Below are 10,300 nucleotides of genomic sequence, written 5' to 3'. Positions count from 1 at the left end.
CAGACATCTTGCATGGCTTCTTGGGTCCCCAAGAGCCAGAGTTCTAAGGGAAGTACATGACCTTGTATGTCCTAACCTTAGAAGTTGGACCATCACTTGCCCCACGCAGTCATCAGCTCACACAAGATACAAAGAGAGGGTACGTAGATCCCATCTCTCCACAGGAGAAGTGCTAAGGAATTCGTTGCTGTGTTTAAAACTAGATCAGGTTGTTTCCAATCTTTCGCTATTCCTGTAGTTCATTTTACCCCCTAACATCTCTTGGATCCATTCATTTCTCTGCAAGCCCACTAGGCCAAGTCATAGTTATCTCTAATATGGAGGCTCTTCTCGGATCTCTCTGCTTCCTCTCTGAAGCATTCTAGCCTGTTCTCCAGAGGGATCAGCAGCCAGAGGGATCTTTTCAGTGTGCAGTTCAGAACACATCCCTCCTTCCAAAGCTTCCATGGGTCCCCATGACCCTTGGGTTGAACTGCAAACTCCTTACCTTGGCTTATGAGGCCCTGAAGGGTCTTGTGTATGCTTACCTCTCCAGCATCATCTCCTGTCACTGCTCAAGGTCTTTAGTTTTGGGCTCTAGGACTTCTTCTCTCTGTCTCTGTTTCTGTCTGTCTGTGTCTGTTTCACACACACAGTAAAATGAGTAAGTAGTACATGTAAAACACTTAGACAAGCCCTTTGCACATAACAAACCATATATTTGTTATTATTACTAGTCTATGTTCAATAAATATCGATTGAGGTGCCTAGTCAATGCCAAACACTACACGACTCTCTGGGATACAATAGTGAATGAAAAAGATCTGGCCTCATCTTGGAATTCATTCATCTCTGTATCCCCAGCCCCCAGCACGTGGAAAGACAGAATGGTTGCTCAAGGCATGAAGGCATGTGTGTGCAATGGTGTTTGATGAAGCTCAGAGCAGTGCCGTGACTTTCCTAAGACCACACAGCAAGTGTAAGACAAAATCAAGGCTGTGGGCTCATGACAAGGAATGAAGTAGACACAGTTGTCTGGCAAGGGCTGGTTCTCCAGAGAGAGGGGACACAAGGCACACACTGCCTGGGGCAGAACTGAAGGTAGGTTAGGAGAGAGAACAAGGGAGGCTATCTCACTTGTTCCTTCCAGAGGGGAAAGGAAGTTTCTCTCCCAACCCCTTCTCCCCAGCCTCAACTTCCTTTTTGAGATAAGAGGAGCTGAGCCTTAGCAAGGGCCAGTGGCTCAAAGAGGGAAAGAGAATGAAGAGAGGATGAGGGATTCAGTGACAGGTGAGGGCCTCAGTAAGAGGCTCCTGAGAGGGAGAGGGTCTCAGCCATGGGTGAGAGCTGAGAGAGAGAGAGAGAGAGAGAGACTGGAATCTGTGGAGAAATTGGGGGGGGGGGGTCAACAAGATGAGCACTTGTACACTTATGGCGAGGGGCTCCATGAAGGGGATGGAGACCCAGAGAGGAGGCTGAGGATACAATAAGGAAATGACAGCTCCGTGAAGCAAGGGTCTTCAGGGAGAGGGGTGGGAGATTGAGGGAGTGATGGAGAGTCGGATCAGGAGTTTGAGGGACTGCAGGAGGGGGTGCGTTCTGGGGAGGCGATGGGGTTTCCGCGAGCGGCCTGGGGTCTCAGAGAGAGAAGGGAACTCTGGAAGGAGACAGGGGCTCTCATTCTGCAGGGGTCCGCAATCTGCAGAGCCAGCCCTTGGGGCGGGCGGGTGCCCCCCCTCACCCCCCAGCCCCGTATCACCCCCGCCCCCCGACTGCGGCGCAGGCGCCGACAGAACCAGCTTCTGCTCGGCTCTCGCTCTGGCTCCCGCTCGGCGGAGACAGCAGGCAGAGAGGTGAGCTCAGCCCGGCTCCACGCGCGCGCCCCGACCCCCCACCCCGCCTTCTCCCGGGTTCCGGGGAACCCCACCTCAGCCCGCATCCCCAGCCCCGCCACGTCCAACCTCGGACGGGACGGCGGCGCCCAAGCCTTGGTGTGCCTCGAGCTTTGGGAGGTGAGGTCCCAGAAAAGTCGTAGGGGGCAGAGATCTCACCAGCCCCGTCTCCCAGAGATACCTCAATGCTGAGAGGATAGGCAGAGGCTTCGGAGGACAAGACCCCCACCCACCTCTTTATTAAAAACCTATTCCCACCCTTTTGTGCCTCAGTTTCCCCCTTTCCCCTGGGGGAAATGGTAAGGTTTATCTCGGCCAGGGAACTGGTGGTCCTATCAGAAACAGCGGTGCGGTAGCGAGAGGGAGGAATTGGCCCGATTTCCCTGGCCTTGCCCCCCACGAGGGCGCCCCTTCTCCCAACCCCCGCAGCGCCGGACACTGGAATGGGCAGTGGGGGTCCAGATTGGGGTCTGGAAAGGAGAACTGAATGAGGCCCTTCAGGCAATAGATTCCAACCATCTTCAGGCCCTTGCGCCTATCACCTTCGCGTACTTCTCCCTCCGCTCGCCTCCGCCGCAGTCTCCCCCCTCCGACCCTGTAGCCCCCCTTCTCTTCCCGCTCCTTTCACACTGAGCTCCTTCCCCCTCCCCTCTCCTAGGGACACCTCCCCAGCGGTTCCCATGGCAACCCACGTCCCGGGTACTCGAGCGGTGTCCGGAGCATCCTCTCTCTCCCTCCCCCTGACCGCCAGACCGCCTTCTAGCAACCTTAACACGGGAGGAGGAGGGGCCAGGCCTAGCGGGAGGCTGCGTCAAGGTCACCTTCCTTCTCCAGCGCCAGCAAGATTGAGTGATTAGGAATATTTGGGGTTGAGGGACGGTGAGTTGCAGGGGAGGAGCTAACCCAGACCAATTCCCGAGCCTCTCTTCCCTGCCCCCTCCCCTAGGTCTTTAATTAATAGTTGCTGCTTTGATTCTGACTGCCCCGAGGCCCCAGTTCATTCTCCCCACCTAGGCCTCCCTAGGGCCCGGGCCCGGGGAGGTTCCTGCAGTGGCCACACCCCTCGGGGCCTCGCCCCACCCACCTCCCAGAGAGATTCCTGCTCTCTCGCGGGACCACTTGCTTTCTTCCTTATCTTTCGTTTTTGGTCTGTGTCTTTTTCCATTCTCTGTCCAAAACTTTTTTTTTCCTTGTCTTTTCCTTTTCTTCTCTTTTTCCCTGAGTTGTGGGTGACGGTTGTGAAGAACTGCGATTTAGAGACAGGCTATAAGAAGAGAACTTCTGGCGCTTGTGTGATCCGTGGGGGCTCCAAGAATCACCCCAACACACACTTGGGCTCTGTGTGTGTGTGTATCTATGTGTGTGTTTCTCCGGGGAGTGTCTTTGTGTGTGGTGTGTCTGTGTGTCTGTTTCTCGGTGCTATGTGTGTCTACCTGAATATGTCTCTAGGTAGTATATATGTGCCTGTCTCAGTATGTCTCTGTTATGTTTGTGTATCCATGTTGGTGTGTGCCTCAGGTGTGTGTGTCTGTTCATCAGTCTGTGGTATGTCTCTGTTTGATTTGTGTGTGTGTGTGTGTGTGTGTGTGTGTGTGCTAGTGAGTCTCTCTATGCAGGAAATTGAAAGCTACATCTGATCGGAAATTGGGGGGAGGTCCAGAAATTTGTCTTATCCTTCAGTGTGAGCACATTGCTTTATTATTATTTTTTAAGATTTTATGTATTTAGTGAGAGAGAGAGAGAGAGAGCTCGCCCATGAATAGGGCAAGGGGTAGAGGGAGAGGGAAAGAGAGAATCTCAAGAGACACTGCATGCTGAGCCCATGGGGGCTTAATCTCACGAACCCTGAGATCATGACCTGAGCTGAAATCAAGAGTCGGAAGCTCCACCAACTGAGGCCCCCAGGCGCCCTGCTCATTGCTTTATTTTGTTTGAAGCCGCTCAGGGGTGCTGATGCAGGACCCCAGTCCTTTCCCAGTACAAACAACTCGCCTCCCCAAGCCCACCCTTCTCCTCATCCCCCACTTTGGTTTTAGTCCTCTGGGTGTGTAGATACACAAGTACCTTCCATTACCAAGCCCTCAGTGTCTCCCTCAGTTAAAAGGGAGATTCTTAAGATAAGCGGATGCCAGAGGCAGGGCAAAATGTGTGAAGGGGGTCAAAGGTACACACTCCAGTTACAAAATAAATAAGTCCTGAGGATATAATGTGTAGCCTGGTGACTATAGTTAATAATACGGTATTGCATATCTGAATGTTGCCAAGAGAGTAGATCTTAAAGCGTCTCTCACAAGGAAAGACATTTATTGGTAACTAGGTATGGTGACAGAGGTTAACTAGACTTGTTATGGTGATCATTACAAATACCGAATCATGTTGTATACCTGAAACGAATATGATGTTATATGCCAAGTATACCTCAAAAAAAAAAAGTATTATTCTAAAAGGAGGGGTTCTTAGATAAGTTTCCCTAGAAATCTAAACACCCCCCAAGGGACACCTGGGTGGCTCAGTTGTTAAGCATCTGCCTTCGTTCTGCTCTGGTCATGATCTCACCATCCTGGGATCAAGCCCTACATCGGGCTCCCTGCTCAGCGGGGAGCCTGCTTCTCCCTCTCCCACTCCTCCTGCTTGTGAAAAATCCTCAAAAAATAAAAAAAAAAACACCCTGAGACTAAGAGGGACCCTGGCTTTCACCTCCTTTGGAGTCAAGATGATTTGGGACTTGGAAGCTCTTGCCTTGTGAGGGACAGCCCCGGGTAGGATTTTTTTAGAGCCTTGCACCTTGGGAGCTCAGCCTGATTGGTCAAGTGTCAGCCATGACAGTTACCCCCAGGAGTACTGGGAAGAGGGGAAGATTTTGAGAGAAGGTGGGGATGAGAACCTCTTACTCCAGATACAGGGCTCAAAAAGTTTAGAATAAAAATAAGGAAGAAATTACAGTAATGGTAATGACAACTGGTGCCATTCCTTGGCCTCAGATATAGCAACTGTGTGAAGCAGGGGTGATTATTAGCCCTGCTCTACAGGTAAGGAAACCAAGTTTCAGAGAGGTGAAAGCACTTGTCTAAGGTCACACAGCCAGGAAGTGGTAGATCTGGGATTCCGATCCAGACAGTCAGACCCCCAGAACCCACAGTCCCAGCCACTGGGTGGCCTCCAGATTAAACAAGCACATTTACTGGCATCTATAATTGTTAAGCACTGGTCTTAGTGCCCCTATGCATTGGCTCATTCACAGCGTACTTAGGGAAAGACAGACCAGTATCTAGAAGGCCAGGCTGCGTAATGAGTGTGGGTTATCTAAAATGGGGAGGAAAAGTGGATGACGCACAAAAATTCCGGGGGTCTGGGAGGGTCTCACGGATCTCTCCCCCTGTCTGCACCTTGCTTCCCCCACAGAGATCCACAATGCCAGGCTGTGACCGTTCCTGCAGCTGTAGCCGTGGCCCCAAGGTGGAAGATGGCAAATGGTATGGGGTCCGCTCCTACCTGCACCTCTTCTACGAAGACTGTGCAGGTGCGGCCCTCAGCGATGACCCTGAGGGGCCTCCCATCCTGTGTCCCCGCCGACCCTGGCCCACACTGTGCTGGAAGGTAAGGCCAGAGGAGGAGCAACTCCTGGGATTTCTCAGGGCTGCAGGGAGGAGATGGGATCAGTGGATGGAAAAAATCAGTGGATGGTATAGCAGGTACAAGCAACAAAAACCCAATTAGGGGACACCTGGCTGACTCAGCTGGTAGAGCGTGTGACTCTTGATCTCACGGTCGTGAGTTCAAGCCCCACATTGGATGTGGAACCTACTTTTTAAAAAATTGGCAAACGGCTACTGTTGATAAGTTATTCAAAACCATATTTAGGGCACCGGGCTGGCTCAGTTGGTAGAACGTGAGACTCTTGATCTTGGGGTTGTAGGTTTGAGCTCCACATTGGGGATAGAGATTACCTAAAAAGAAAATCTTAAAAAAACAAAACAAAAACCTCAAGTGGGCTTAAACAGGGAAGGGAAAATATCGCTCACTTTATTGAAAAGACCAGAGATTGAGCAACTTCAGGCAAAGTTCAATCCAGCAGTTCAAGATTTCTCTTAGTCTTCAGGTTCCCCATGGTAGCCCCGCCCGTGTGGCCCCTTTAGCTGCAGAATCTACGCACATGTTCTCCAAGTAGCTGCTACCATTCTGACCCTCAGCGTTTTCACTCCACACCGTCCTCGGGAAATCAGAATTTCCTCCAGTATTTCCTTCAGAAAAGAAACACTGCTTTTCATTTCCAGGAGTCCTGTCAAGCATTGCATTGGCTCTGATTGGATCACTTGCCTGTCTCTGAACTAATTACTGTGGCCAGGGGGCACAGTATACACTGACTGGAAGGAAGTGGGGTTCATCTCAGCTAACTCTTCCTGTGGTTTCTCAATGACTTATTGGGGTACCGTCACAAGGGCAGTGGAGGAGAGGAACAGTGAGTGTCTCTAATAGCCAGGGAGAGTGGTCAGTGAGGGCACAGAGTGTAGGGAAAGGGGTGGAAGTGGCAGTAAGCGGAGTCCCTACAACGGGCATAGCTCTTTGCTAAATACTATAAGGAGATTGAGGCAAAGAGCCCTTCCCCTCAGCTTTCAAAAGCCTTCACTCTACTGGGGAGGCAAAGTGTAAAGATCTGGAGATCTCAGGCCAAGTGATCAGAGGGTGCCAGGAAGGGAAATGCTCTCAGGACCTGGGGTGAGCAGGGAAGATTCCCGGGAGAAAGTGAGTATGTATTTTAAAACTTTGAGTATCTTTTAATTGCCAGGCAATGTCCTAGGCTCTTGAGGACAGAGAATTTAAGATGAGGTCCTTCTCCTCTAGGAGCTCCTAGCTGTGGTTCATGTAGTCATTCTGCAAACATGCACTCAGCTACTGCTCTACCAGCATCGTGCTAGGAAGACACCTAGTGACCCAAAACAGACAGTGTCTGTTCTCCTGGCTCTCCAGTCTCTCATTCCAGTGGGACAGGCAGATATCACTTACATAGTAACGAAAGTCCATGTTCAAGTGTGCACCTTGGTGAGTGCACTGAAGAAAAAGTGTGCACAGTGTTTGTACCAATGCAAAGCAGGGGACCTGACCCAGGCCAGGGGCATCCCAGAAGGCTTCCCGGAGGAGGTGAGTTTGAGATGAGATCTGAGGGATGTGTAGGTGTTATCCCGACTGCAGGAAGGGGGCAGACAGGATACAGACATGAGATGGGACCCAAATAATGATGGAAGGAAACTCAAGGTACTGGAAAAACCTACTGCTAAGTGGGAGTTGGAAAGATGTTGATCTAGGGCTTTCAAGACTCCAAGTAGAACATGACAGTTGGTGCCCCTTATCAGTTTGATCCCAGGAAGTGTATTCTGTGACTTCCCTGTGATTCCCATCTCTTAAGGTTAGACCAAGTTGTTACCGTTAAGTCTAGTTGGGATCACTAGTCGGGCTGACCCTGACTACCTCCCAATCTGTCTGCCTCTCTCCAGATCACTCTGTCTTCGGGAACCCTGCTTCTGCTGCTGGGTGTGGCGGCCCTGACCACCGGCTATGCAGTGCCCCCCAAGCTGGAGGGCATTGGAGAGGGGGGATTCCTGGTGTTGGATCAGCGGGCAGCTGATTACAACCGGGCCCTGAGCATCTGCCGCTTGGCAGGCACAGCTCTCTGCATGGCGGCTGGGATCCTGCTGGCCATTTGCCTGATCTGGGCCATGACTGGCTGGCTGAGCCAGGACACCAAGGCAGAACCCTTGGACACCGAAGCTGATGGCCACGTGGAGATCTTCGGGGACGAGCCAGAGCAGCAGCTGTCCCCCATCTTCCGTGATGCCAATGGCCAGTGTTGGTTTTCACCACCTGCCAGCCCCTTTGGGCAATCCTCTGTGCAGACCATCCAGCCCAAGCGGGACTCCTGAGCTGCCCACAAGGCCAGAGGAGGAGCCAGACCTGGGGTCTGGGCCATTCCTCTGTCCCACCACACCTGGCCCTCCAGTTGTCTCCCTAACTTCTCCCTTTCAGCAGGAGTCCCTTCCACCTATCAGAAGACCCAACTCCAGGTCAAAAGAGTCTGGAGCTCAAACCCCAGTGCCCCTTCCCAGGGACTGGGCCCCAGCTCCTCCAAGATGCCAACTTTCCCCAGGTCCTCCCAGAACTTTCCACCTATCCTTCCTTCCCAAGACCCTCCAGGAGCAGAAAACTTCCCTCTCAATCTATCCCCACTCTACTCTGTGTGACCCAGGGAAGCCCCTATTCCTTTCAGACCATCAGTTCCTGTCTCCATACTATGAGGGGTTTGGATCAGATCCTAGAGTTCCATGACTTTCCTCCCCCCAGATATAAGCATTATCATAGACAAAGTTGGGGTCAGGGAGTGCGTAGTGGAGTCACTCTCGTCCTCTGACCCCTTCCTCTGACAGCTGCTCTGGGATGCCTGCGGATGGGGCAAAAGCACTCAGTGGGACTTCCCTTCCAGGATGGTGAGGAAGCAGTCGCCTCCTACAGAATGCTTTCTGTGCGTTTTGGCCTCAGAGCCCCTGAGTCTGGCCCATGATGGGCTCTTATTAGCGTCACTTTACAGACGAGGTGGCTGAGGGAAGCTGGCAGTCAGCAGGAATGGGGACCCACATCTTCTGCCTCCCCTTTGGTCAGCTCTTGTTCTATGGCTGGAACAGGGGACCTGCCGGACACTTTCCTGGCTTCCAGGGGACCTCCAGGGGTGGGAGGCAGGTGGTCCAGGGAGCCTGGTTGGAGGCCTGATGGTCCTAGGTAGCTCAGAAGAGAATTTGGACATGCATTTGGTCTCTTAGAGCCGAGAGGCAGAAGAACTGGGATGTCTTTGCCCTTAAAAATCCGCCCACTTAGTAACCATCACCCACAGGTACTGACCTTACCCTGTAACATAATGGGTCCTCCTGGGGGCACCAGAACCTTCATCCCGCAGGTTCCTCAGCCAGATGCATCACCTCCGTTCTTACCACTAGAGGGAGCTCCAAGACAGCTGGAGAGAAGAGCCCACGGATCCCGCCCCTACCTACCACCTCTCCGCCGCACCTCCACCCTGGAGGGGTCTCTTGGGAGGGTCCTCCATTCTCCCCGACCAGGCAGGCACTACTGCCCCTGTGCCCCCACGCCCCTTACCCACCCGGGACCCCTTCCATCTTACTTTCCCTTTCAATAAAGAGCTGGGACGGATGCTGGCTTGACTTCTTTTCTCCCTGACCATGGGGCATGGATAGAGAGGAAAAAAGACTGTTAGGAGCTCCTGTCGTGTGCTGGACACTTAAATCCACTATTTCTCATTAGCTCCTCGCGATAACTCTTTGGGAAAGGGGACTATCATCTTCATTTTATTTTTAATTTTTTTTAAAGTTTTTATTTATTTATTTGACAGAGAGAGATCACAAGTAGGCAGAGAGGCAGGCGTGGGGGGGAGGGGGGAAAGCAGGCTCTCTGTTGAGCAAAGAGCCGGATGCGGGGCTCCATCCCAGGACCCTGAGATCATGACCTCAGCGGAAGGCAGAGGCTTAACCCACTGAGCCACCCAGGCGCCCCTCATCTTCATTTTACAGATGAGTTAACTAGTGGTCGGAGAAATGGGGCGACTTAAAGGGAGGATTTAAATGCTAACTTGTTGGGGTGCGCCTGGGTTGCTCAGTTGGTTAAGGGCTGCCTTCAGCTGGAGTCATGATCCCGGGATCCTGCATGGAGCCCCCCCCCCCCCATTAAGCCCCCTATTGAGCCCCGCATCAGGCTCCTTGCTCAGTGAAGGGTTTGCTTCTCTCTCTCCTGCTGCTCCCCCTGCTTGTGTGCGCGCTCTCTCTCTCTGCAAAATAAATAAAATCTTTTTTAAATAAATAAAAAAAATAAGTACTAACTTGTTGGAAAGGAGATTTCTCCAGCGTCTTGACAACCCACTGCCCCCATCCCCGAGGGGGAGGTAAGCTCCTGGAGCCCAGAGCTCTGGGATCTGGAGCTGGCACCAGCTGGGATCGTTTCCAGGGCAACGCAAACAGCTAACCCCTATGAGCACTTACCAGAGGGCAGACACTGTTCTCAGTGCCTAACAGACACACATTCATTCATTTACCTTCACAACAACCTATGAGGTAAGGACTATTATTCCCAAATCTGGCTCCTAGACAGCAGGTTTGTACCAACCATGATCACCCGCATGCTGAGCCCCGGCTCAACTATCCCAAACTGCTCCTGTTAACCCTGTCCTTCAGACCCACCCCTGCTGAGCCCCCCCTCCCCTCCATCCCCCCTTAGAGGGCGGTGCTCCAGCTCCCTGCTGGCTCTAGCCCAACCCTTGGAGCCATCTTGGCTCCTGTCTTTCCTCACCCTCTAAATCCAACCCATGGCTAGCCAACCTTGCAAATACAGCCTCACCTGACTTCTCTCCGTCCCCACAACCTGTGGCATTTGTC

The 10,300-nt window shown here is 52.3% G+C and overlaps 1 protein-coding gene across 1 annotated transcript; it reads left to right on the top strand.

Moving 5' to 3' along the window:
* The first annotated feature begins 1,754 nt into the window (after window positions 1-1,754).
* NRSN2 (neurensin 2) lies at window positions 1,755-9,066 on the top strand. The gene is made up of 3 exons (XM_045980201.1): window positions 1,755-1,832; window positions 5,274-5,468; window positions 7,364-9,066. Exons 2-3 carry the CDS (start codon window positions 5,283-5,285, stop codon window positions 7,787-7,789), a joined length of 612 nt encoding a protein of 203 aa, XP_045836157.1. The 5' UTR covers window positions 1,755-1,832; window positions 5,274-5,282; the 3' UTR covers window positions 7,790-9,066.
* Window positions 9,067-10,300: the final 1,234 nt, after the last annotated feature.

Source organism: Meles meles, chromosome 16, assembly GCF_922984935.1.
Source record: "Meles meles chromosome 16, mMelMel3.1 paternal haplotype, whole genome shotgun sequence".
Taxonomy (NCBI): Eukaryota; Metazoa; Chordata; class Mammalia; order Carnivora; family Mustelidae; genus Meles; species Meles meles.
Note: the sequence above shows the minus strand (reverse complement) of the source record. Positions and strands in the feature narration are given on the sequence as shown.

What these genes read in the sequence shown, in the direction of transcription:
- NRSN2 (XM_045980201.1), top strand. Translation starts at nt 5,283, where the DNA reads ATGCCAGGCTGTGACCGTTCCTGCAGCTGTAGCCGTGGCCCCAAGGTG. An exon ending in GGCCCACACTGTGCTGGAAG is followed by an intron (nt 5,469 to 7,363) that starts GTAAGGCCAGAG and finishes GCCTCTCTCCAG; the next exon opens with ATCACTCTGTCTTCGGGAAC.